Source organism: Blennius ocellaris, assembly GCF_963422515.1.
Source record: "Blennius ocellaris genome assembly, chromosome: 6".
NCBI lineage: Eukaryota > Metazoa > Chordata > Actinopteri > Blenniiformes > Blenniidae > Blennius > Blennius ocellaris.
The window spans coordinates 13,068,117-13,093,476 of NC_137655.1; the positions used below are offsets into that span (position 1 = coordinate 13,068,117).

Genomic DNA, 25,360 nt, shown 5'->3' on the forward strand with positions numbered 1-25,360 from the left:
TACCAAATACTTGTCTCTCTTGAACTTCAGGTTTTGCAACCAGAAACTGCTATAGTAAGAAGAAGAAAATATTTATCAAATGTCATTTCAATATTCAACATATTTGCATATGGCATATGGCAAGTGCTGCACAGTGGTTAGTGAGAAGTCTGTGTGTTCAAATGCTGGCCGGTGGTGTTTGCATGTTTCTATGTTACCTCTCGGCTCTCCGGTTTCCTCCCACAGTCCAAAAGAACATTCACCTTGGGTCCCTTAGCAAGACCCTTTGCCCCGATTAGCTCCCCCTGAGAGCCACGCTGTGTGGTTGCATACCCATGGGTCAATTAGGTTAATAAATGTTCCCTCTGGGGACTGTTGCAGGGCTAATAAATCAAATACACTAAAGGCAAAAGCCAGTACATGGAGTCCAGTGAATGACTTCAACAATATTTTTTTGTTGTACATTTTATATAGACGTTTATTCTCTGTGACTGTGATTTGCATGTATTTTAGGAAACAGAAAACACTGAAATTTCACTTGAGTGGGAAAGCATGGTAGTGGAACCATCATTCTCTGTGGGTGTATTTCAGCAACAAAACGGGAGACAGGGTTCAGGACAACCTTACTGAAAACAATCACACTTAAAGTCCTAAAGGGCCAAACGGTCATCACTTGAATTACTACGCCACACCCATTTCTGAACCTAAGTTAAGATCTGAAGGGAAATCTGAAAATAGCCTCTTCGATAGTTTTAAATGATTTACTGACACGTTTGGCAAAACATCTCCAAATCAAGGTGTATACAACCATTCCCATCACACCCAGGAAGACTCAAGTCTGTAATTATAACTAAAAGTGATTCAGCTAAGTGGTAAGTAAAAAAAATCTGAATGCTCATGTCAATGTGATGTTTCAGCTTGATTGAAATCCCTCGTGAAAGTTTATTGCGGGGTGTTTGGTGCACACTGACATAGGTTAAAAAATAAAAAGTCTGAAATGGCTTGAGACAGATTGAAAAAGTGAAACTGATCGAACTTTTCTTGCATTGTGCACTTGTCACTTTGCAAACACGAAGCGTAGTTTGAAACGTCTTTATGACAGATTTGTAAGAGTAATCCTTCCTTTGCTGAATATCTGCTGCTTTTTCAATCAGCTCAGTATTCAGACCTGATTTGGTTACACTTGAAGATAAATAAACAAATGCATGGCTCAATACTTACATGTCCAGTGTATGATTCTCCTGTATTTTTCTGTGGAACATTGCATTATTTAAAAGTCTGCCGTATATATGAATATAGACCTGAAACAATCTCAGAGTGATGGTGATTGACTTTGTCAGTGACGGCCTGCTGTTGTGGCTCTATGTCAGTGCATGGCTGTGCAGCATTGACATGAAGTTTCTACTTGTATTGTGAAGGCCAGACTATTTCAGACAGGTCTTTCATGTCAGAGGCGCTCAGTGCTCATCTCAGGGTGTGAACAAAATGAGTGGGAAAGCAAATAAAATAGAAGCTGACTGACAGCTCCGTGGGTCTCAGAAACCACTGAAGGAAAATGTCACTTTCTATCATCTTAGTTATGAGGCCCAAGTGGATACCTCTGGACTGGTGATGGGAGATTTTCATTTTTAAAAGACATGAGCAGTTTAAACAATCATAAAACTAGTTTTCAGTCGTCTTCAGCTGTTGTTACAGTCACTTGGCTTTAAGTTGCATGCACAGTAGAACCCGAGAGCCCCTTTACAATAATCATTATCATTGTATTTGCTCCTTCTATATGTGGCTTACCATAATATAGTTTGATTGATGCAATTCGATTTTCAGGTATAAGGATACCAAAAAGTGTGATATCTCAAGGTTACAGGTTTGATTCCCTATCGGTCCACATGTTAGTTTCCTTGAGCAATACACTTAAACCCAAACTGCTCCCAATGACCTTGCATTCATACACATTCACACCACTTCCATTGGTTTGTGGATGTGTGTCTGTGAATGGGTGAGTGTGACTAACATTGTAAAATGCGTTGGTATCTGTTAAGTCAGTGGAACGAGCTCGAAAAATGACCTCCATTTACTATTTACCATATTCTTATGTGCCACATTCGACTCACATAGAGTGATTGTAGCAGTATCATTATACATCAGCAGTGTTGTACAAATAACAAAAAATAGGTACTTCTGTGTATATATACTGGTTACTTCTTTAAGAATTACTTTAGTGTAAAGGTGTGACACATTACCTGAGCTGTCAGCACTGTGTGAGTCAATCATGTGTCTGAACCAGTAAATTCCTGCTCACAGGAAGCCAATAGTTGTTCCTGCAATGTTAATTCCATAATATTATTCGGTGATCAACACAGATAACTTTGTGATACTGGATCGGATCGGCCCTATCCCTATTAATGGAGTAATGTTAGCATTATGTAATCATGTATCATACTTCAAAGCATCTGGCATGTATAATATGAGCACAGTCCTCTTTATGCTGTCCTTTTCTGGGATGTTGTCTATTTGAATCACATGATTATTATTTTTTTTCAGATTTTTTCTGTGCTAACAAATATATAACATTCCTCTATAAGTAGTCAAAGCAATTCCAATTGCTTTGAGAATTGCTTCCCATTAGTTGAAAAGGAGGAATGCTCCAAAACCAATTTAATAAGAGTACATAGTGCCTACACACATAAGCATTCACATTACCCTGTAACCCCATGGCTCCTCCCCTTTTCCCCCTGGCAGCTTAATAATTAATATGTTTTTTTTTCCCCCTTGTAGGCTAAAGCCTTGGTTAAGTGAAACTCTTGATGGGAGCAGTGGTGGGTAATGGGACATGGAAAAGCCTTATTTATTCATTTATATATGGTATTCAAATGGTTTGACTTCCATTGTTGGCATTTTAGTCTACACTTTGCGAGGGGGGGTCTCTGACTACATCTATAAGGTAGTCCTGTAATGTCCATATTTTAATGCTTTTTATTGCTATTTCAACAAGTAGAATGTATGAGCACTTTTATATTCAATAGGACAAGTCAGATCAGCAATGTGGTCTGAAAAAAGTGTATCTCCTATAATAGCATAAAGACACATTTTTCCAAGTCACTAAATTCTGCTTTTTAGTTTGGTTCAGGCTAGTTTTATATGGAATCACAGAAATGCCCAAATTAAAAGGAAATAAATGCGATTTGCATTGTATTGCTTTTGGCTTCTCAGACGGCTTGACTCATCGAGTAAATGATATGACAAAAAGCAAATGGAAAAGACAAAGACACAACAGGAGAAGCATAGACAAAATGAAATAAGTAAAGACAAGATAGAAAAAGAATATGACAACCTTTGTATATTTTTTTGTATTATTGATTCTCTTTATATTTCCACATGTACAGTATTTCCTTTTAATTTTGGCACTCCTGCATTCTATAGTTTTAAAGCAACTACGTTCAAATAAATAAATAAATAAATCTTAAAGAGTAAATAATGTCCACATTGTTGCACTGCAGAAGGGCTGGAAGCACATGCATTGACTTCACTCTTCCAACTTCAGAATATCCATGTCACATGGATGAAAACAAATCGGTTGGCAAAATGCAAGGCACAGATTGTGTAATGTGCGGATCAAATGACTTTTTCTTTATAATATCTTTTTGGAAAGAATTAGTAACATTTCACTCGGGTGTATCCACAGAAATAGTTGTCGGAAGAGAGGAGAGCTTCAGCAAGAAGTTCAAACTTTGCTTACTTTCTCACTTGCATGCTTGGCCAGTCAGAGTGTGAAGTGGGAGTGCATGTTGGATTGGTGGATTTGGAAAGTTGCACAAATGTTATTCAGTTCAAAACCTTTTGCAGAATTTACTGACAATCTTTTGTAGTATTGTCTTGGTGTTGCGCCAGCGGCTAATAACAAGTGAAACCAGCCCTTCTGTTGAGTCATGTCCGTACCAACCCTCCTTTGTCTAAAGTGTGTTTCCATCTGAAAGGTTAAAAGGGAATATGTTATTCAGCAAACACTTTTTTTCTTCTTCAGCTGTTTGGCAGGATTGCCATTTTGCTAAACACTTAACTTTTGGATACATGTTTGCAACACACTGAAGGTGATGTCCAACACACATTTGAGCTACAGTATGTGAACAGAGTGAGAGCTGTGGCCTGCATTGTGTTACTGTCTCTCAGTGGACCTGAAAAAACAAGGCCTCTGTAACGTGTTGTTGCCTTAGCAAAGCAGGCACTGACTGAAACCAACTTCCTCCGTGGTAAAACCAACATACTTGGTATGCTTGTGGTAAGATATGCACTCTTTCTTCTCAGTCTCTCCATCGTTCACTCTTTTTCTCTTAGCCTCTCTCAGACCCTGGCTTGTTTTGTTCATTTCAGTGAGCGTGGCTCATTTTTAATTCAGCTGGCATTCTGATCACACATCAGCCTTGATAAGCTAAGTGGCCCTCAGCAGTAGCAATTGAAGGCCCTTTTACTCTTTTTTTTAATCACTGACTTGTATGTCCCCTTGATAATCTTTTCTGTCTTACTTTTTGGTTTCTTTCCTAATTTGTTTTTCTAGGTTTTGTTTTTCTCTGTTGCTCAGAGATCTCTCTTGTCTCAAGGTATTATAACATGATTTGCCCCCCCCTCCTCCATTCTCACCATAAAGCTCAGATTACTGAGGCCTTTATCACAGAACAAGTTGGAAATAAGAAAGAATGCAACCCCAAACCACCAAAACCATTCTGTCATGATTGTATTTTTTCCCCTTTTCTCATGTTTAAGCAGATGATTTGCCTTGCTCTGGTATAATACCATAATCCCTAAATCTCGGCCATTTTTCATAAAGACTCATAGGAAACAATTGCGTGAGGGATGGGCCAAATTTAATCAAGCTGTCTCCAAATGCAATTAAGTCAGTGAAGGAGAGACATACGTTTGGGGGATGAGGACCACGGCCAATGCCCCCATGACATCTTCTATACTCCCAGTGAAGATCTCATCATTTCTCCTTCACATTGCCACACAGGTTAAAATGGATACATGTGACTTTTACAACCTGTGTAATATATCTATTTTAGGGATTGAATGTTGATGCGCTATGTTTTTTGTGTTTTGTTTTTTTTTCTTTTCTGTTGACACTTTCAATACACTCAAATTTAGGAGGTAAAGCTCTTATTTTATTTTGGATACACTCAGTCAGAGGTTAAATAATACGTTGTACCATTAATGAAACACATACAATGCTGTATCTTTATAGTTGAGACAGCTTGTCGACTGTTAGCATATACGAGGCCGAGTCAATATATTAAATAATGGAAGTATAACATGCTGCAGTGTAATGATCTGCTAGTATTGATTGAAATCAATACTAACACACACACAAAAAAAAGTTATTTTAGTCAACAAATATTGTTTTAAGAGATTTAATCAATAGAGTTTGGAAAAGATTTGAATTGAACCATGACATGTACAAGTATTCTTGACAGAAAACCTGCTGTTTGTGGCTAGTCTCCAGTTCCTTCATTTGACCTTATCTTTATAGCTGTACTTTGCAACAGATATCCATTAAGATAATCATTTCTTCTTTAGTTCCCTTAAATAATTATTTCTCTCATTTCATTGCCTCCTTTTCCATTTTTCACAGCTGTTTTACCAACAGCCTCTAGCACTCTTAGGAAAAATTTATATTTGGTCCAATGCAGTATTTTTGCCTATTGGGGTTACTTATTTGCAGTCGGGCTATGTAACCTGTTTTTCCACCCAAACACTTCACCAATAGGAAATGGAAAAGTGCAACTCTTAAATTTGAATGAAATTGCAGGCCTTGGTAAGACTAACGGTTCTTGAACTATATGGCTTTCACATTGAGACATAAGAGGCTGTTCATTACACCAAAAACCTCCCAATGTGCACATAGAACTATGCACACAATGCTGGCTACTGCCACAGCCACTCGCCCATGAATATCACCATGAAGAAATTTAATATGCATTTTATGTGCGAGGATTCTCCATATGCAGCCTCATGTGTATATAGTCTGTACATATGTGCCCATGAAGTTAAAACTCATCCCTGTCTCTGTGTTTGTCTTTGTTGAATCTTTAATATATTCTTTTTACTTCCATTAAATTTTTTTTCGCCATTTCTTTCTTCTACCAACCCAATGTGAGACATGCACACGTGCACAAGCAGGCACACACACACACACACACACACACACACTTCCCACGCTGCTGTTCCTGCCTGACCGCAGTAAGTTCAGAGACACTCAAATCCCACTGCCACTATCTCTCTGGTGAAGCACTTTTATGGAGTTGAAATAATGCAGCTGTTCTTTTCAGGTCAATAGTTATACACATAAAAGTGCAATTACATTTGAATGGGGACCACCATTTCGTTTCAGGACTGCGTTCACAGTAGTAGAATTGCATGCCATTCTAGTGGGAGGTGCTCTGTGCATTGACATTCGTAAAGAATGGAAGTTTGTGACGCATGCTGTGACACATTTCATACTTTTGAAATGTGTTTGATTTTAGAATTATTTCTTTGATTTGATATTTGTACTACATTCATGTGAAGTGAAAACTAGACCAGAAACTAGAGATTGCATTGTTCAATTTTGCAACATCTGCTGTGGAACTGATGTCAGCTCACATACGATCAAATTCTGAATCTAAAATGTTTTCCAGTAAAGGCACATATTTATGTGAATCAAATGCTTCTGTTTTCCCTCTGATTTGTTAAAAAGAAAAAAAGAAAGAAAACCATGACACGTTTAAACTGATGTCTAACACACAATTTAAAAGAGCATCACGTGTTTCCATAGATCTTTGCGTTATCTACATAGCTGAAAACAGCAGTTTGATCAGATTGAAAAAAACTACTGAAAATGTGACTTAAGTAAAGCTATTGGGACTTACCTTATATTGTACCAATTTTAAAGTAAGTGCAGTTTTTGGAAAGAAAAAAAGAAAAATCTAACATTCTTCCTCTACATTTCTAAGGTTCTTGTGTTCATCGGCACATTCTCGATCTTTCATAATACTGTTTAAAAGCTTTGCAAAAAACATAGAATGAGCACACAGTGTTTTTAATCACATTGTTTTAGCAACTGAGTCTGTAACGGAACACCCTGATGAAGAACATGGATCTGGTATGGTTTTGGTCTTACCTGGTTGGTCGAACCTGCTGTGTTAACCCTGGCAACTACGTGTCTGCCACTGCTTCCCTCTCCTGTTCTCCAGATCTCCTTGTTGCCCTTTGGATCCAAATTTCAAAAGCAGTTTTTCTTAAACCTGAACCGAAAACCTGCCTGAAGCTCGGAGAGGATCAACCATTATCTGTCGCAGTTCCTCGACTCTCCCACTACACATCAGACAGGCACCTTCTTTATCTCTTATTAAATCCAATATTAAAACCCAGCTCATCTTCGTGGCTTTTAACACCACATAAGAAGGTGATATCAGTGTGTGAGTGATTAATTTTATGTATTGCACACATCAAATGTATTAAAATATTGTATTATATAGTATACGTGTAATAAGCCACCAAATGCCCAGGTCTGATTGAGAAGTATTAGCAGATGATTGGACTGCCTTTTCTTTTAATTGACATTTGGAAACACCTGACCTCCAACCAGACAGCCAACGTGATCAGCTACCAATAATTCTATTTTGCTCAGGGTAAAGATTTGTTGCCATGTCAAGTACATGCAAAGATAGATTTACTCATTATATCTGTGCATTACGACTGACTTTCCTTGCCAACTGTGGGGACTGCAAGACAACGATAGAGTTGTTGGGTTATGGAAGATGATGGATGTGAAGGGAGATCACCTATTTGTAGAGCAAAGGCACAGATTTCCCGTCTTGACATCTACTGTCTGCAGTGGAGCAGTTTAAAGGAGTGATTGACGCAGCCCTGTGTGGCCACGAGTGGTGTGCACAGGGAATAGTTTCTCCGAAAGCCTTCTTTCTTTCTTTCTCTCTTTCTCTGCATGTGCACTGAGAAATGATGTGTTGATTCAACCACAAGGAAATTATTAGAAGTTTTATGTATAGAAACTCTCCCCTCGTACTGCAGAGCTCTGTGATATCGTGTCATTATTTTTAAACACCCGTCTGGTATGCTTCCAGTTTGAAATGAAATGGTCATTGATGACATATGACATAGGTTCATAAGAAGGAACAGTTGAGTGGTGCTGACAGTTTCTGCCCACATTTCCTCTGCTCCTTTGTCAGGGTTTCAAATTAGTGACCTTCTCGTTACAAGCCCGCTGATAAAGCAAACTGGTAATTTAATTGACGCTCGTGGCACATATAGTAACGAGGGCCTCATTACTGCCAAGCCTAAGACATGTATGTGAGTGAGGATGTACTGTGCGTGTGCGTGTGACTGCGTGCGTGTGTGTGCAGTTTTGCCATTATGCCTGTGAAGTGCAGCCTTGAGCAACATCTTCAGCCTTCCTCTGCTGCTGGGGAGTCCAGCAGGATCTGCACCCGAGCATTTAGCCTTTTTGACCCAGAATACACCCTCATCTTCCTGCAGAGTTTCTCCCCTCGGTTCCACTGAGCTTATAGCAGTGCTGAGCTGAAACCAAGTTCAAGCTCTCAGAAATCAATGAGACTGTGCCATGGAGACCGACGGGAAAATCCCCAGTTTCACTGTTGTGAGAGAGAAGAAATGCCTCTGTCTTTTTGATTGAATACCTGTCTGTTTACTGTAATTGCCTGACTGTTTCAGTGTCTTCCAGAATCTCTAGCTGCTCCTCTATCTTTTTAACTACTGCCTGGCTGAATGTGTTTGTTCCTACTTATCTATAAAGCCAATATGCTGCTGTTGTTGTTTTATTTATTTTTTTGACTGTGGAAAACAATATGAAGAAGGACTGAACTTAAGATATTGAATAAATGTGTTTTCCTGTATTCATTGATAGTACTACTTCTCCGCATTGATCTTTTTCAGATTACAAAGCAATAAACTCTGTTGGAGGATTTTGATAATGCAATTCAACAACAATGGAACACAGCAGCCATTGGTTCTGGTGTTTCTGTTGTCCGACATATTTCTCCATTATACAGTCCACACAACACATTTTAATTCACTCTCACTAACTCATTAATATGTAGTTCTTATCTTTCTTCTGATCGTTGCTTTGCTATTTGCCTCCCAGTCTTAATCAAACTCATCCCCACCCTGCAATAAAGAAGAAAAAAAAAAAATCATAACAAGCACTTACCATCAAAATAATTGCCTGCATACATTTGTTCTGCATCCCTGAGTTTCATATTGTTTTCCTCCAACGGTCATACAGCATGGTACTGAATATCGCTGTGCCTTTTGAAGCCATACGCTCATTCATAGATGCTTGGTGTGGCTCTTGGGACAAGGCAGAAAGGGAAGAGCTAAAAAAAAGATTAGCTGGAGCTACGTGGAAAAAAACCCTAATTAAGACATTTTCTCTACCCACTAAACAATCAACAGCAGGATTTATCCATTGATCTCCCCAGGCTGCTGAACCCACCCAGAACACATGCACGTCAAGCTTTTTGCCTCTAATGAAAGGAAAGCCTACATGAGTATTTGATGTCATCATAGGTATTATGTTGTATATGTTTCTTAATCATTCATATCAAGATAAAATAGGCCTTTGGAAATACTGTAACTGTTCTGGGCAAAGTGCCAGCAAGTAGCCAATTAAACTGAAATCCTGTGCTGTCACCCATTGCAAATAAATGTGTATGTCTCTGCTCCACTGGCTGTTGTCAGCCAACGTGTAGCGTTTAAATTTGGGAAACAAATTTCCTCACTCACAGATGAACAGATTTGATTTTGGTTGCCAAAAGTTAAAGGTCACATTTACCATTACCACTTCTATTCTATCCAATGTGTTATACCAGAAATGCTTTTAGGGAATAGGTTCAGGTTTATCTTCCAATCTCACTATGGATAAATTAATTAGGGTTTGGTGTCTAAAGATCAAGGTCACTATAAGCGCTTGCTCCATTTTTGTTGTCATCTGAAAGCCTCATTCTAAGCTGCGTTTCTTTGGTAGTCGCTGTTGTGGATAGTTTTTAAGTAGATGCATTTGGGATCTTGTTCTTCCTTGGAAAAAAAACAAAGTTGTCCCTTGTAGGATATCATTCCAGGACGTTGTATAATTGTTCATTATTATGTTATATGTATACAAAACTAAAAGCATGAGTGCTAGTATATATTTATAGTGCAATACGGTGATATAATAACAACAACAAAACAAAAAAAAACAAATCCCAGTGAAATCAGTTGTGACACGTATGTGCACTTTAGTTTGGTACAATTGATATACAAAAATATTAATGTGGATAATGATAATGTTTTTGACATAAGCGTAGTCAGTTTAATTCCAAGAAACATTTATTTCTGTTGTTGCTGTCGTGCATTTTTTTAACCATCTTTCAAATAAATTAAGGAACACTACATTCTCACGTCCTCAGTAGATTTCAATGTGATCAATCGGACAGAACCCTTTAAAAATGTTGTTGTACATGTTTTCTGTTCTGTTTCTGTCGTCGTCCAAATAATTAAACAAGAGTTCCCCTCTTAGCTGCTTTGCTTGTTCTGTACAAAAGCAAATGTACAAAATGCTTGTAAAGCTGGAGAAGATGATGATGTGGTGTAGTTTTTTTGCAAATAATAATTGCAATGCACAACAATGAAGCCACAGCTACAGGTTAGTCACAAAGTGCATGTTGTTCTTTCTTCGTACAGGTTATAATATTTATGAGGGAGTTCAGCGCAGATGGAAAACGTTCCTCTTTGACCTAAGGGTTTGAAATAACTTAATCACACTGAAGGTCTTTTCACCAATTTATGCAAATGAGATAAATTATCTCAGGAAAAAGTCAAACAAAAAAAAGCTCTTTTTTTAAACACTTGCAGCTTAATATGTTTTAGATAGGTTTCCTAGAACATTTGCACTGTGGCTCCAATTAGAGTCTAGTCTGCCAGAATAATGGTGAGAAGGTTTCGGAGATGGACCTGTGTCTCGGTTGAACTGAATTAATATGTTATGCTGGCAGTTTTTGTCACATTATCTACTCCACTTTGTGTGTTGGTCTGTTCGATGTGCAGCTTTGCTGGCAGCATCCTAATGTGAAAACAATTTGAATTTGAAACATGAGCTCCTCCTCCCTGAGATATTGTATGTTCCATCTGTGGTGAGAAGCGTGGATATAATTTATTTCCCTAACTATCACTGTACGTGCAGAAAGATAGGGAGGGAGAGGTGGGGCTTGGGATACGGACCCGTACAGGTAAGACCACTGTTATCCAAGGAACATCTTTTTATAGAGTCTGTGTGGGACCAGATTGTATTCAGCTGGTTTGGTGAGGTTCTGGCCGGGAGTCTCATGTTTGATTATGTGTCTCATCACTTTCAGCCCTGTGTCAGTAATATGTTTGTAGGGAGATAGAGAACACACAAGCTCAGTAAATAATGCAAATCTGCTACCGGGCTTCCCTTTCCTTCCTGCCATTTGTCTCTATGTGGCTTTCTTCCATCTTTATGTGTCTGTCTCCTATTGTCTTCTCTCTTTCTTCCTCACATAAAAGTCAGGATTAGACATTCTCTAAACTCCCGCACAACAGTAATCCCAGCTCCCCTCTGTATCCAATCATTCAGCTGTGTGTGTGTGTGTGTGTGTGTGTGTGTGTGTGTGTGTGTGTGTGTGTGTGTGTGTGTGTGTGTGTGTGTGTGTGTGTGTGTGTGTGTGTGTGTGTGTGTGTGTGTGTGTGTGTGTGTGTGTGTGTGTGTGTGTGTGTGTGTGTGGCAAGAGGAATCAGACCGTCTCCTAAGACCGGGGATCATCAGCTCGACATGGTATTGCATATTATAATAGTGCGATACATAGACACCATGATTAGTGATAAAATTACAAACATGTTTGGCCTGGTGTCCCTTAGTAAAGGTTACTCGAACGGATTTATAGCTGTGATGGTGGTGGAAATAATTGATTCTGTCGACCCACAGCCAGTGAGAAGAGAATTGAGAAAAACAAAATGGAAAAAAAAAAAAAATCACAATTTGTAATAACAGTGATACGGCAGAGCTTTGTCATTCCTACCGTTGAACAATAGCCTTTTCGACATCCGTGTCACTCAAGATCAACTTTTCATCCTAAAACTTTAAACCACTCATGTTTCCTGCTGAAATGAGTGCACCTTTTACGTCATACTACTCTACTGTACTTTGTGTATGTTTGTACTAATAGCTTTTTTCTGTCTTTCCCACAGAAATCCTGAGTGGAGGTGTGTATGTCGACCAGAATAAGTTCCTGTGCCATGCAGATACAATCCATTGGCAGGACATTGTGAAGAACCCACGGATTCATCCGGTGGTGGTGCCTACCAACAGTAGTGTCACATGTAAGTAAAGACACAACAGCACAAGCATTCGAATTTACTGTGTATTTTTCTGGATTTTTCAGAGTATAATCCATAGTAAATAGTCCAATCCACATACACTGTTACATCCATTCACTTTAGGAACCTGCACAACAATGCAAGGACAGTTTGACCCATAAGACAGCTATGGGGCTTAATAGAATACTGCGTTAACTCAATATTGTGCTTCTACATCACTGTTGGACATAGAATTAAACTAATCTAATGTTAATCTCATGGACCATTCTCGTTGTATAATCTAATACTTTGTGAATTGGTTTTATAAGCTTTTTTTTTTTTACATAAGAGTTCACTTACATAGAACTTTTCTACCATGTAAGCAGTCTCCATGTACTTTACACTGTTAATCACATTCACTCATTCACACACACGCTTTCACACATCAATAGGGTCCGCTGCCACGCAAACTTTGAAAGCTCTTTAAATTGTAATCTGAGCCCAATCTACATCCCTGTCACTGCTTCGCCACTTTAGTCTTTGTTTCGCGTTTGATGCTTCCCATTGCCAACCCGAGACACTGGCTGCAGTTTTTGACCTGTTTTGATGCAGGCATCCAGATCAGTCTAGTTCTACCATCGAGTTCAGTGATGACCAATCATGTTCAATGCTGTCTAATATTTCTCACTCACAAACATGTGCCATGATACAGACGTCGTTGGTGTTATTCACTTCTTCTGGTCATAACTTTATTGCTGAATGGCGCATATGAAAATAGATGTGTGACCCAATTTGCCCCAATCCATTTCATTATTTTTTAAATTACAATTCTTTTGCTTCATCTGGCACATTTTTAATCCCATATTTACAAGACTCCAAACTCAAATCCATCCTAAAGTAAATGCATTCACAAACGCATTCCAAACAGGCTCAGTCTGGTAAATTGTGACTTCAGAAATCCTCTAAAGAAGAAAAAAATAATTGTACCTGTTCTTTATCCAGTTTATATTTAATGGGTAAATCTGAGCAGCAAAACACTCTCATTCCAAAATCACCCCTTGACCCCATTGTGTCACTCTGCTTATCATAACAATGCCTCAAGCCTGATGTTCTGGTTACTTTAATGCTTTACTATAGGCAGTTGGAAGATGTGTTAATGATTCCTTTGAATATTGATGGGATTTACTTGGGTGAGGATTGAGGTGGTTGCAAGTAAAGATGTATTGAGTCCCCTCCTGACCCATTTCTGTTAATTCACTGACTAAGCCTCTTAGCAGTGCTCTCCTTTTGTTAGTAATTTAGTGTTCAAGTTGTTTGACATTTAAATGCTTTGTTGTTTATGTCCGTTTTTTCTTCTTTAAGATGTCTCATTTTACAAATACAGAATAACACAAAGTGCATTGTCATTATTAAAATAATTAAAAAGAAGCTTTGACGTATGTCCTTGGATATAATCTCAGAAGACTTCCTGAAGACTTTGGTTGCATATTAACAGCTGCAAGCATTGATATTCTGCTCGATCACTGTCCTCCCCACAGCCCCGTTAGCCCTGGATCGACCCTGACTGCTGTGCAAGTCTCCTATCCCCACTGAAAGATCAAGGGTCTCCAAACTTGTAATCCCCAATTGATAAGATAATCTCTCTTTCATTCTTTCCGGGTGGCACGCGAGTTATGTTCTTATCATATGACACTGCTGTCGTGGGATTGTGTTTTGTTTGTATTTGGTGCCAAAAAAAAAAAGGAATTTCAAAGTTAATTAATTCAAGATTCTTTTGGCCCGCAGCAGCCCGAGGATGGCAGTTGTCTCAAGATTTTAACCTTCAGTGGCTGTTTTAAGAAAGCTGTTAAAGATTATGCTTCAGGAAAAGAGGTGGCACAGGTTTATTCTCGGTCATTGAGCATTTAGAGGTTGAGATAGTGACGGCCGTGGACAGGGAAGGAAAGCTCTGACTTCACAAGGCACCAAGCTCAGAGGAGAAAGGAGATATATCATAAGTGTAGCAGAGATTTGGCACACTTGGCACTGTCAGACAGCCACCTATAGTTGCCTGACATTTATATTATTATCCTGTTTGTGCATTGCCTTTCATACAGTCAGCACTGTCATACTCTTCCTAAAGCTGTGTCAAAGTGCTGTTTTTTAAGGGAAACAGAGCAGACATAAAGAGAATGGAATGAAGAAGGACATAAATATACAGAGGCAGACATTCATTTAGCAAAGAACCACAGAGTAGTAATGAATCAGTTAGGGGTAGCTTGTGGATGAAAGAGATGGAATCTGGCTCACAAACAAGGAGATGGAGGGGGGGAGAAGATGGAGAGGCTCGTGTTGGACAGTAAAGTCAGTCCGATGGTAATAGCTCTCATCTGGAGAGGCTGATGGACAGAGGACAGCACTTGTGCACTTATCCAGCCTCTCTCCTCCCCTGCAGTCAATTACGAGGTGGTCAATTAAGTCCTCAAAACAACCAAAAAAACTTGAAAAGACACTGGTGAAAGCTCTGAGAGTATGACGCTGCTTACAGATCCCTTACTGCTTTTATCTCAACCAGATGTGCTCCAGTTTCATTCTGGGCTGATTTAGTGTGAAGTTGCAAGAGGAAATGTCATATTTTCTCAAAACAACCTGTGTCAAGTTTCTTGGAAGATTTTATGCCTGGAACAGCATGTACAAGTGAGAGGAAGAGCAAACCTGTTACGAATACAACACATTTTGTTTTCATGTCTTGGATTCAAAAGAGAACACCTGAAGAGCTTTTCATTTGTAGTGAATGCATAAAAATGACATGGCATTTTGAATTATTTCAAGCATGAAAACCTTTTGAGATTGCATCAATTAATACAAATATTGTCACCATAAGATTGTATAATTAACTACACACCAGTCCTACAACCACAATTTTTTGCAAGACTTTGTTTTTTACATTAGATTTTAAATGCAATAATTATGGCGAGTTCTCCAAATGTATTCATATTGAAGCACTGTTTCTTAACATCAGCACTTTCAGCTAATTTAATGATGTTTCACAAACACAGGCACACAGACCTAAGTTGTATTCAGAGTGAAGTAAAATGATCAGCTCCATTTTAATGCAGTTAAACCAGAAATAGTTTTGATTGGTCCTAAGTGGGTTGCGTGATGACAGTACAGCTCCTGTTGACAATATTAAAGTCTAGCCAAGTCGATACCGATACCATATTTTGTTTGATACAGATCATAATTTGTTAATAAGCCATTTGAAATGCTAATTCTGTTTTTCTTGACATTTATGCAGGTCAGAAATGCCATCGTTCTTGTAACGGCCGATGCTGGGGACCCAAAGAGGACGAGTGTCAAAGCTGTAAGTGCATCATTATTATGAGTACACATTAATTTCTACTTGTTTCTTCATTAACTGGGAGATGATGATGTCTCCAATGATTTTTAACTGCGTTAACACGTTAGCCAATGTGTTATCACTATGGTTCAAGCTCATTGTCAACAGATCATTTGTGATGCAATTACAATTGTTGTTATAGAAACCGACCGCTCACAAGGACTCATTTACCTTACTCTGCGCTTTTACCACAATGATGGACCCACATTCAAACCAAGTATGATACGGATTCTCGAGTCTGTGGTAATTTGTTTTGTTCTACCAAACGTAATGAAACATTGACACTCTTTTGCAGACTTTTGTATTTATTGTGAAATGTGTCTAATTTTCAAGCTGAGATTGCAAAATAAACCACTTTAAGTTGAACTTTAGGACAACAATACTCAAGCTCTGAGTTCATTATTGAAGTTTGCATAGAATTGAAAAGAAATACTTTATTCATCTGAGTTTTTTCTTTGTGGGAACATGCAGGAAGATTTAGACTGACAAATTATTGTAACAGATTGCTTTTGTTTATTAATTATATGTCATTTCTACATGCAGAAAAACTGAGAAATTGATGGGTATGCGTTAATATATTAAAAAGAAAAAAAACGTTACAATAGTAATAACTAGTCTCTTTGTGCCATTATGTGAATGTATGTTGCTTCTCTGAGAAATTTAAACAACTGTGTGAGTAAAACTGATTTTTTTTTTTGCATTTTGTAATAAGAAAAAACAATTGCAACAATATATCCCCTGGCTCAGGTTTATATTTAGATGAATAGCATGTTATCTGAATAGTTGCTTTTCATTAATAGAGATTATTACTAAAACACTGTCTCTGACTATTATTGTGGAGGTTTAAATTTATTCCAGAGGCTTCCATTTTGAAAGAATTGGAATAAAATGTCATTTTGCCACCAAGCGGAGAATAATCCTTGTATTTGTAATTCACTTGTGAATCATCTGTGGCATAACTTTAATTTGTTGAATGTTGCATCGATTGCACTCTGAAATGAAGGTCTAGTAATTCCTTGGGATTCAACACAAGGAGGGAAATTAATTTTTTCAAATGTCTTTTCGGTTTCAAAATGTCGACAAGCATGAGGTGTTAAAAGAGCTGTTCGTCCCTTAGAAGTTTAAATAGACATCTGACATGTGTTTCATGACCATTGGGTTTGGGTTCTTCTGCGTCTCAAGTAAATATCAGATATTTTTAGACCCAATGTTTATATTACACTATATAGCTGTAAGTTTATTGACTGAAGATTTAAGGTTTCAGGCACGCTACAGCCTTGCCAATCAGCAATAATTATTTGTCCATCATAGCCCCATCGATACATAGGAAAGAAAACACAACTTTTATTTTCTATGAGTATGTCCGTTCTCACTGTAGCACATCAAAACACACACTACACATGATGCAAAGTTAAAAAAATAAAAAATAAATCCCAACCCCCCCAAGACATACTTTCCGCTTTTAATTGGAGAGCTATTTTTCTTCTTCCAATTCCAGTTTGACTCCTCTCTCCATCTATTTTGTCATCATTTCTCATTGCTGTACATGCAGACCACTTCCTTCATGCCGTCCAAACCCTGGCAGGACTGGTATTATTTGTTTTGCGGTCACAATCTCATTTAGATAATGAGGGTTGAACTGTTTGACCAGGACCTGTTAACAAGTGACAGACCAGACCTGGATAAGCTCTGGCCCCGTGTGTGTGTGTGTGTGTGTGTGTGCCGCCGTTTTGGCTGCTAGCCGACCATCTATGCGTTTGCTAGTTTATGGATGACAAGCCTTTTTTTTCATGAGAACCTTCAATTTGTTATGTTAAAAGAAAAATCTGAATTGTAAAAAGGTCAAATATTGAAAAGCTTTTTTGTGACATATTGTCATTCATTATTCAGCTGCTTCCAAAGATGACAAGTGTCTGCATTTCCTCCATTTAAGTCGATTTTCCGGGTTTATGCAGTAAAGTATTTATTTTTCTAAAAATGCATTTATTTTACATTCTATCACATGTTTCAGATTAACAATGAAATGACCAAAGAGGCTGACAGTGATATTATCCATTTTGAAAGTGCCAAAGTTGACCAATTTAAGTGATCAAATTACATCTATCATAGTTGAGTTTCAAGACTTTTCTGCGATATTCTGTTCGACCAGCTTTTTATTTAAAAAAACAAAAAAAACTAATTAATTTCTGAATAATAACTATGAATCATGATTCTCATTGAAACACGCAAGACCAAACCAGAACTGACTTTAAGCCAATCGCTGAACCCGGGGCGACTTAAAGGTTGCCCCAGGTTTCTGGCATGAAATGACACTGATTAGCTTAATTCAGTGTCAGTCACTCTGATGTTAATCAGTAATTAGTGAGATCACTACTAAACCCCGCCTCCTGTGGGCTGCTTTCCACAGCCCCCCAGGCTGCTCTCACACAGACTACTAGAGAGACAGGAATCAAGAAATAGTCTAATTTGAAATGAAGCATATATAGTTCAGGGGCCATTGTTAATGTGTCGGCATGAACAAATGTCAACAGTACTGCAGTTTGTTCATATATTTTATATTAAAAACAATAAAAAAATAGGGGGGAGGACTCCTTAGCACCCTGTATTGACCAGCAACCACTGTCCTCTGGCCATGCACTAGTAGACAATATCAAGAGAGACTGAGACTTGGTAGTTTTATTGTTGACAGTCACTCATAAAATAATCCAACTTCCAACTATTGTTCTAAGCACATGTGTTTGTGTTTCATTACAAAAACAAATGACAGCATCCATAATGGGCCAACATGACAATACATTGTTTTCAGCAATTCTGCCGTTTGCATGTAAACCGACCATCATTATATAATTTATGTATATTCCACAGAAACTAAATGAACAGCTTTGCCATTCACCCTACTAATCCATATTTGAAATGGCATCTTTTATTAAAGTTCTGCATTCTGTATCAGAACCTGAAGGTAAGCTTGTTTGAGGTTAACAGTGCTAAGGTCTCCTCCACAACACTGTTTTGTTGTGGATTTCTTCAAACGTTTGCAAATCTATTTTTATTACCGCTCAACCTCCGAGCAGACGAAGCCTTGCACTGCCATGATCTTTCATGACAAAACCATTGGGGGCATCAAACCAGTCGGGGCGCAGGCCAAAGGTTGGGAACAACTGCACTGCAGTATTCTAAAGAGCAGAGAATTGAGAGCGGCACCTTCCTGATTCCATACTTTTAAAAACCGTGCAGAGCATGGTTATATGGGAGGAAAATGAAATTGTACGAACAAAAGTACAAGGTATTTGTCAAGGGTGTTGGTGGAGGGTGGGGTGTGTGTGTGTGTGTGTGTGTGTGTGTGTGTGTGTGTGTGTGTGTGTGTGTGTGTGTGTGTGTGTGTGTGTGTGTGTGTGTGTGTGTGTGTGTGTGTGTGTGTGTGTGTGTGTGTGTGTGTGTGTGTGTGTGTGTGTGTGTGTGTGTGTGTGTGTGTGTGTGTGGTGGGGGGGGGAGAAAAGAAAAGAATGGAGAGATATTTCAAGAACACTTTTGCCATGGTCAAGCACGGTTGTGAAAATGTGATGCTTTGGAGTTGTTTTTCAGTCCATGGTCCAGACAGCCTTCTACTTAAAAGGCATCAAACCTTGGGTAGTCTGTAAATAAACCTGGCCCTGGGTGGAATTGTACCCACGAACAAAACAGTAATTTCAACCATACAACTGAATGGATCACATCTGTCAAGAAATATTGATCAAAATATAAATACAAAACAACATAAAAGTACAGATCTTTTTGCAACGGTTAAACAAAGCATAATAAACACAGACAGTATATACACATAACATTAAAACTAAACTAAATATTTTAAAAAATATATCTTTAAATACTTTAAGTGAGCAGTGAAATACAGGCCATGATAATGAAGGAGAAGTGAACATTAAACCAATTCTGCATTGTATTGGCATCCTATCACCGTGATAGAAACGGATTATGTTTCATGTGGTTCTCTTACGTGTTTTTTTTTTTTTTTTGCTGTGAAACCTATAGGTTTGGACAATGTCATCCCTTTAATGTGAACTAATTTTATTTGTTGAAATAAAAAAAAAAAGAATAACCCACATTTCTCTGAAGGAAGTTGTGACAACGTCATGAAAGTTACCATAATTTACATATCAGATTTTTGAAGAGCAGCAACAGCCCTCCATTTGTAATAAAAGATTACAATCCTTCATCCTTCCCCTTAATTTGGCTCCTGGTTCTAAAATTCACCAAAATACAGTTATACCCTCAGAAAATGTGATTACCTGTTTAAGGATGGCCTTAAATTTGATATTTTCCTGACAGATTGTCCAAATATGCATGCATTCTCACAAACTATAATACAGCCAGTTTATTTTTTGTTTAGTCACACAAAACCCAGAAACTGAACTTGACAAGTATTTGAACATGTGTAGAACAAAGTGAAATGCAAACAGGTGGTCATCAATGGATTTCATGTAAAATATTGGTGTATGAAATATACTGCACATAAACAAAATGATGATATTCTTATGTTGGGTTGACCATCTTATTTCAAATACACCATTGTTATTATATTAAGTATTAATTAGAAACAAATATTTCCATTATAGAGCAATTAAGTCAAGCTATCAAAATAGTATTTTTATGTCAGATAAACAAATATAAGGCAATTGACTTATCCAGTGCACATCTGGTTTACACATTTGTATTTTGTCTTCAGTAAAGTTTCCTTCACTTATGTGTGAATCACATGATCTTCTTTGGTGGCACTGAATATGTGCTGCTGAAACTTGTCACCACCACAGAGTAAAGTTTTTCCTCTCAAAAATGCATATACTATTCATGAAGTTCTTTTGGGAGGCACTTTTAGGGAAAAAAATGGAAAGATTTGCTCATGTAAATAGGAAAAGAGAGGCAGCGGTCCTTGTGACTGATGCTGCTGTCCACAGTCTGTTCAAATGGAAGCTTCCAGGCATATTTCATGAGATGGATTCTTTCTGTATTTGTTGTCACCAGCATTTTTTTTTTCTTCCTAAAGTGGAAGTTTAAAGCCAAATTGATAAACAACATTGCGTCTCTTCCTGGCAAGGTCATTTGTTTGACAGAGTGTCTTTTGAATAAAGCAGGCCGTTTCATTTTAGCCCAGCCACGCTTAATGGAATGCCACTGATGGCATGTTAGGCACCGGGTGAAGTGTGCATGTGTGCCTGCATGTTTGTTTGGCAACTTGTCCATGGCTTCTATCAATCACAGTGAATGGCATCTTGTCGCAACGATGGAGAGTGGGAAACAAAGCACCCACAAAACACACACTACCGTAATTTAAAAATAAATAAAATTAATTTGTAAATGAATTCCACCAACTATTTTTTTTTTGGTCATTGCAAATTCAGCATTTTCATTGTAAAGTCTATTCACACAACTCATTTTGTGCACTTAGTCAAAACTGATCACCACTTTTTGATATGCAAAAGCAAGTTGTTTTGCTTGAAACTAATAATAAGGAAGAAAGGATCCTGACAAAGTGACAGTATGTTTTAAGGAACTCTTGTTGTATTGAGTGACAAATGAGATATTACTGTGACGTGTAAGCTGCAAAACCGGTCAAAACACTCAGCTTTTCCCTACAAATTTCAAATTATTTTTGTTGTTTTTTTTCAGAGACCATTAACTCTATGCAACTTTTCCCCCCTCGTTGCTCCATTCACTGCTTTATCCAATCCCCTGTAAGATTTGATTTAGTAATGTGCTCAAGCTCTAGCTTTTAAATTCCCTCCACTGACACTTGAGCTGTGTCTCTTACCAGCTGCCTCTATCCACAGACTGAAGACATTGTATGTACATTTACATATAGCTGTCAGAGCGAGAAACTCTCAGACATATGGTGGCCCATATGATCACAAAAGACATATGAGGAAAGGGTGGGCAGATGTTGGCAAAGATGGTAGTACTCTAGTAAGATAGGAATTGCTATGTCTCTGTCACATCCAGCTAGAGACCCTCAGGGGAGCACACAGGAAGTCGAAAACATGATTGAATAAAGATGGTAGGTGGTAACAAATGCTTCTGGTTCAGCTGAACCAATCACATGCAAATACACACATAATGATGGCCTTTGTGCAATGTGGTGCTATTGTTGCACTTATGGCTGATTGTCAAGCACTGGGTCTGGCTTTGAGGGATTGTTTTTGTTTTTTTCCCAAGCTTCACCTCGATTCCCACAGAGTTTTGAATTACGATAAAAGTCACCTTTTTATTTTTTCTAAAATAAAATCTTTGTTTAATTTTATATTTTTGAGAATAAATGATAATGTATGTCTGGTTCCAGAAGTGATTGTTGTATAAATGTGATTAAGAAAGCTATAAATGCTAATATAAGTAAGAAGCTTAAAAACTGCTGTATACCCACAAATACTTAAATGTCTTTGTTGATCCCAAAACCTATAATGAGGAGTATATTATTCCTCATTACAAAGTTTGGCAATCAACTGAAAGCTTCAACTCCTATAAAATGATTATCGGTACATGGTACCGTGTATCACTACACAGTGCATTGTGGATTTCACAGCAATACGTTTGGCTTGGTTTGGTTGCTCTCCACTGAGCAATCACTATAACTTATAACATTAGTTTGGACCAACAACAATGTCGCCCTGTACATCATTGACATAGGACACCAATGGCTTCAGGATGAAGATAAACCAATCTAACGAAGAAATGAGCCATTGCAAAAAGTTCTGTATCTATGCAAGAGTAGGCCTGTTGTCATAATCCAATCCATCTTTATTTATACAGCACAAATAAAACAACCACACAATAAACAACGCGATTCGAATCGTACACATTTACTGAGCTGTATCCACTATAATTAATTTGTCTTTATTGGCAGTGCCAGTTAATAAAATGACAATACACTTGTCCATATGGATTTTCTCACATATGTAATCCCTCGATGGTTTATGTCAATGCTCCCTGACTTATATAGACAAAGCACAATGTGGTAATGTCGCCTTTGTGATTTCAAACTGTATGTCTGAAGTGATTATAGGTGTGCTTTGCTGTGGGTGGTTATGAGGAAAACACCTCAATAAAAAAGATTGTGTCTTGCAGGTTCCAAGATGCTAACCACATGCCCTTTCAAGCCACTTGACACAAGACACTTTCAAACCACCAGTGTTGCTGTCTATGAGGTCATAACTCATCTCATGTACTGTATATGTGAGACTCCTTACTAACCTGGATCACAACATCCTCCCAAAGCTAACCATTTTGCTATGGTAAGAGCAGTGATATGCTGGTCCCTTCGAGGTTGGAAAATCATTTGAGCTGTAATTTTGCAAGTCAATGAAGGTGCTCAAGGCTGGGACTGCAAAAGCAACATATTGCACCTCCTTCAGTGGAGACGAGTACACAATTCCAAATTACATATGATATATTCTGCATGTTTACTCAGTACCTTCCTCATTTCTGAATGTGACCCATTTTCAGTGATTGTTTTCTCCTTATTTCTATTCAAACTGCATTGTGTTCATTAGTGTTACATATCAAACATTCTTTGTCACTCCGCAGTAACAAAGACGGTGTGTGTCGAGCAGTGTGACGGCCGATGCTTTGGTCCCTATGTTAGCGACTGCTGCCACCGTGAGTGTGCAGGTGGCTGCTTTGGTCCTAAGGACACAGACTGCTTTGTAAGTGAACACACACACACACACACACACACACACACACACACACACACACACACACACACACACACACACACACACACACACACACACACACACACACACACACACACACACACACAGCACTCTGATTCCAGGTTTTCATAAATCAACACATTGTGCTCTTTACTTTTGGGTTATATTGATTCTGCAAGAAAGACTTAATCTGGATTTTCTTTCGTTTTTTGATTAAAGAAATTCCAGTTTTGTGTCAAATGTGATCAGATGAAGTTTAATGAGCTTTTCTTTCTGTAATGCATGTCAATGTTAAAATTTAACCACTTCTACTCTTCCCTCCTGAGTTAACATCTACTTTTTTTTCATCTGTCTGCATGTTGAACGTATATTAATTTTGTAACTCAAACTCTGTCACGTATGGAGTGTCACTAGCAGACTTCGAAAAAGAAATAATCTAATGTTGGTCTTCATTTTGACTTCAAAAATAGGATTAAACATAAAGGGCTTTTGACATTCTCCCTAAACTTTACACCAAAGTTATCACTGTCTCTCATCAAATTCATATCAGGGCTATGAATGAATCGTCCCTAAAATAGACATTTTTAAGCCACAACATTAGGATCTCTGGAAAGATTTGTAAAACTGTTTCATAGCATCTGTCATTGGTGGAGTGAAGCCTGATATGTGTGATCTGGTGAAACATAAAAGCTACTGAAGCTTAATGTCGGTGCTTTCTGACATATAACCAGCAACATGGGAATGACCCCAATACTAGGGAGGTGGTCATATTATTGTGGATGACCGCTATATATATATATATATATATGTAACAATTACCTTCAGTCTTTTTGATAAATTAGTTTTCTCTCTCTGGCTGACAAGTTGAGAACAAATACACTGAAAAGTAATTTGAACAATGTTCCAGTTGAGAAAACAAAACCCTTGATTGACTCCTATCAAATTCATTAGGCTGTGTAATGAGGTACAGCGTGAAATCCATGGTTCAGTACATATCTTTCTTTTCAGATCACTGTTTGGTGTGTTTTTAAGACAGAAAAGTAGAAAAAAACAAAGAATGCCTAATAATTGTGTTATCCACACATTGGTAATGTTCTTTACCATTCGTAAACCATTCACCTTTTGCAGACACAATGAAAATGTGTTAATGCAAGCTCTCCCACATTCCCCCCATAACCCTCCTATAGCCAATATATTAGTTGATTTAAACGTTCGCTTTGTGTGTGTGTTTGCAGGCCTGCACCAATTTCAATGACAGTGGGGCTTGTGTGACCCAATGCCCTCAGCCATTTGTCTACAATCCTACCACCTTCCAGCTGGAGCACAACCCCAGGGCGAAGTACACCTATGGAGCCTTCTGTGTCAAAAAGTGTCCGCGTGAGTGTTACGGTCCTACACACACACACACACACACACACACACACACATACACACACACAGTAATACAATTCCAACCAGAATGACATACATCTTACTTTGCGTACAAATTTGGACACATTCAATACACGCTTGTGTTTTTCCTAAACGTTTTGTCCTTTAAGATTTTGACTATTCGCTGGTTGCAGCATGGTTTCCAATACTTTAAAGTGTTAGTGGATCCTACTGTACACCTGAACCTTTTTGATTATATTATATTATATATTGTTGTGAAATAATAGTGCTCAAAGCTTTTTTGTGCATTTTCAAAAGTGAGACTTATGGTTACGTACACATATGTACGTGCTTGCAGGGTCAGTAAAACAGTTGCAAGCAAAGATTTGTGAAATCCCTCATTCGTATTGTACTGTGCCAGATAAATGCAACGACTTCTTTCTGTTTCGCCTTCACATGAAAATCAACAGTATGCATACAGCAAGAGCAGCAATTTCATATTGAGGTAGCTTGAATTACATTTTCTCTTTAGGACTCTCAGCATTCTCATTACTGCTGTGAGATCATTTTTCAA

General features: G+C 38.1%; 1 protein-coding gene across 1 annotated transcript in view; it reads left to right on the forward strand.

Annotated features, from left to right (window-relative positions):
* Nucleotides 1–25,360, forward strand: part of erbb4b (erb-b2 receptor tyrosine kinase 4b) — a gene marked incomplete at both ends in the record, with an annotated part of 291,115 nt that overhangs the window by 173,429 nt on the left and 92,326 nt on the right. The window contains 4 exons of the mRNA XM_080497752.1: nucleotides 12,229–12,360; nucleotides 15,614–15,679; nucleotides 23,285–23,403; nucleotides 24,651–24,792. Coding sequence (XP_080353878.1) covers nucleotides 12,229–12,360; nucleotides 15,614–15,679; nucleotides 23,285–23,403; nucleotides 24,651–24,792 — 459 coding nt within the window. The remainder of the gene's footprint in view (nucleotides 1–12,228; nucleotides 12,361–15,613; nucleotides 15,680–23,284; nucleotides 23,404–24,650; nucleotides 24,793–25,360) is intronic.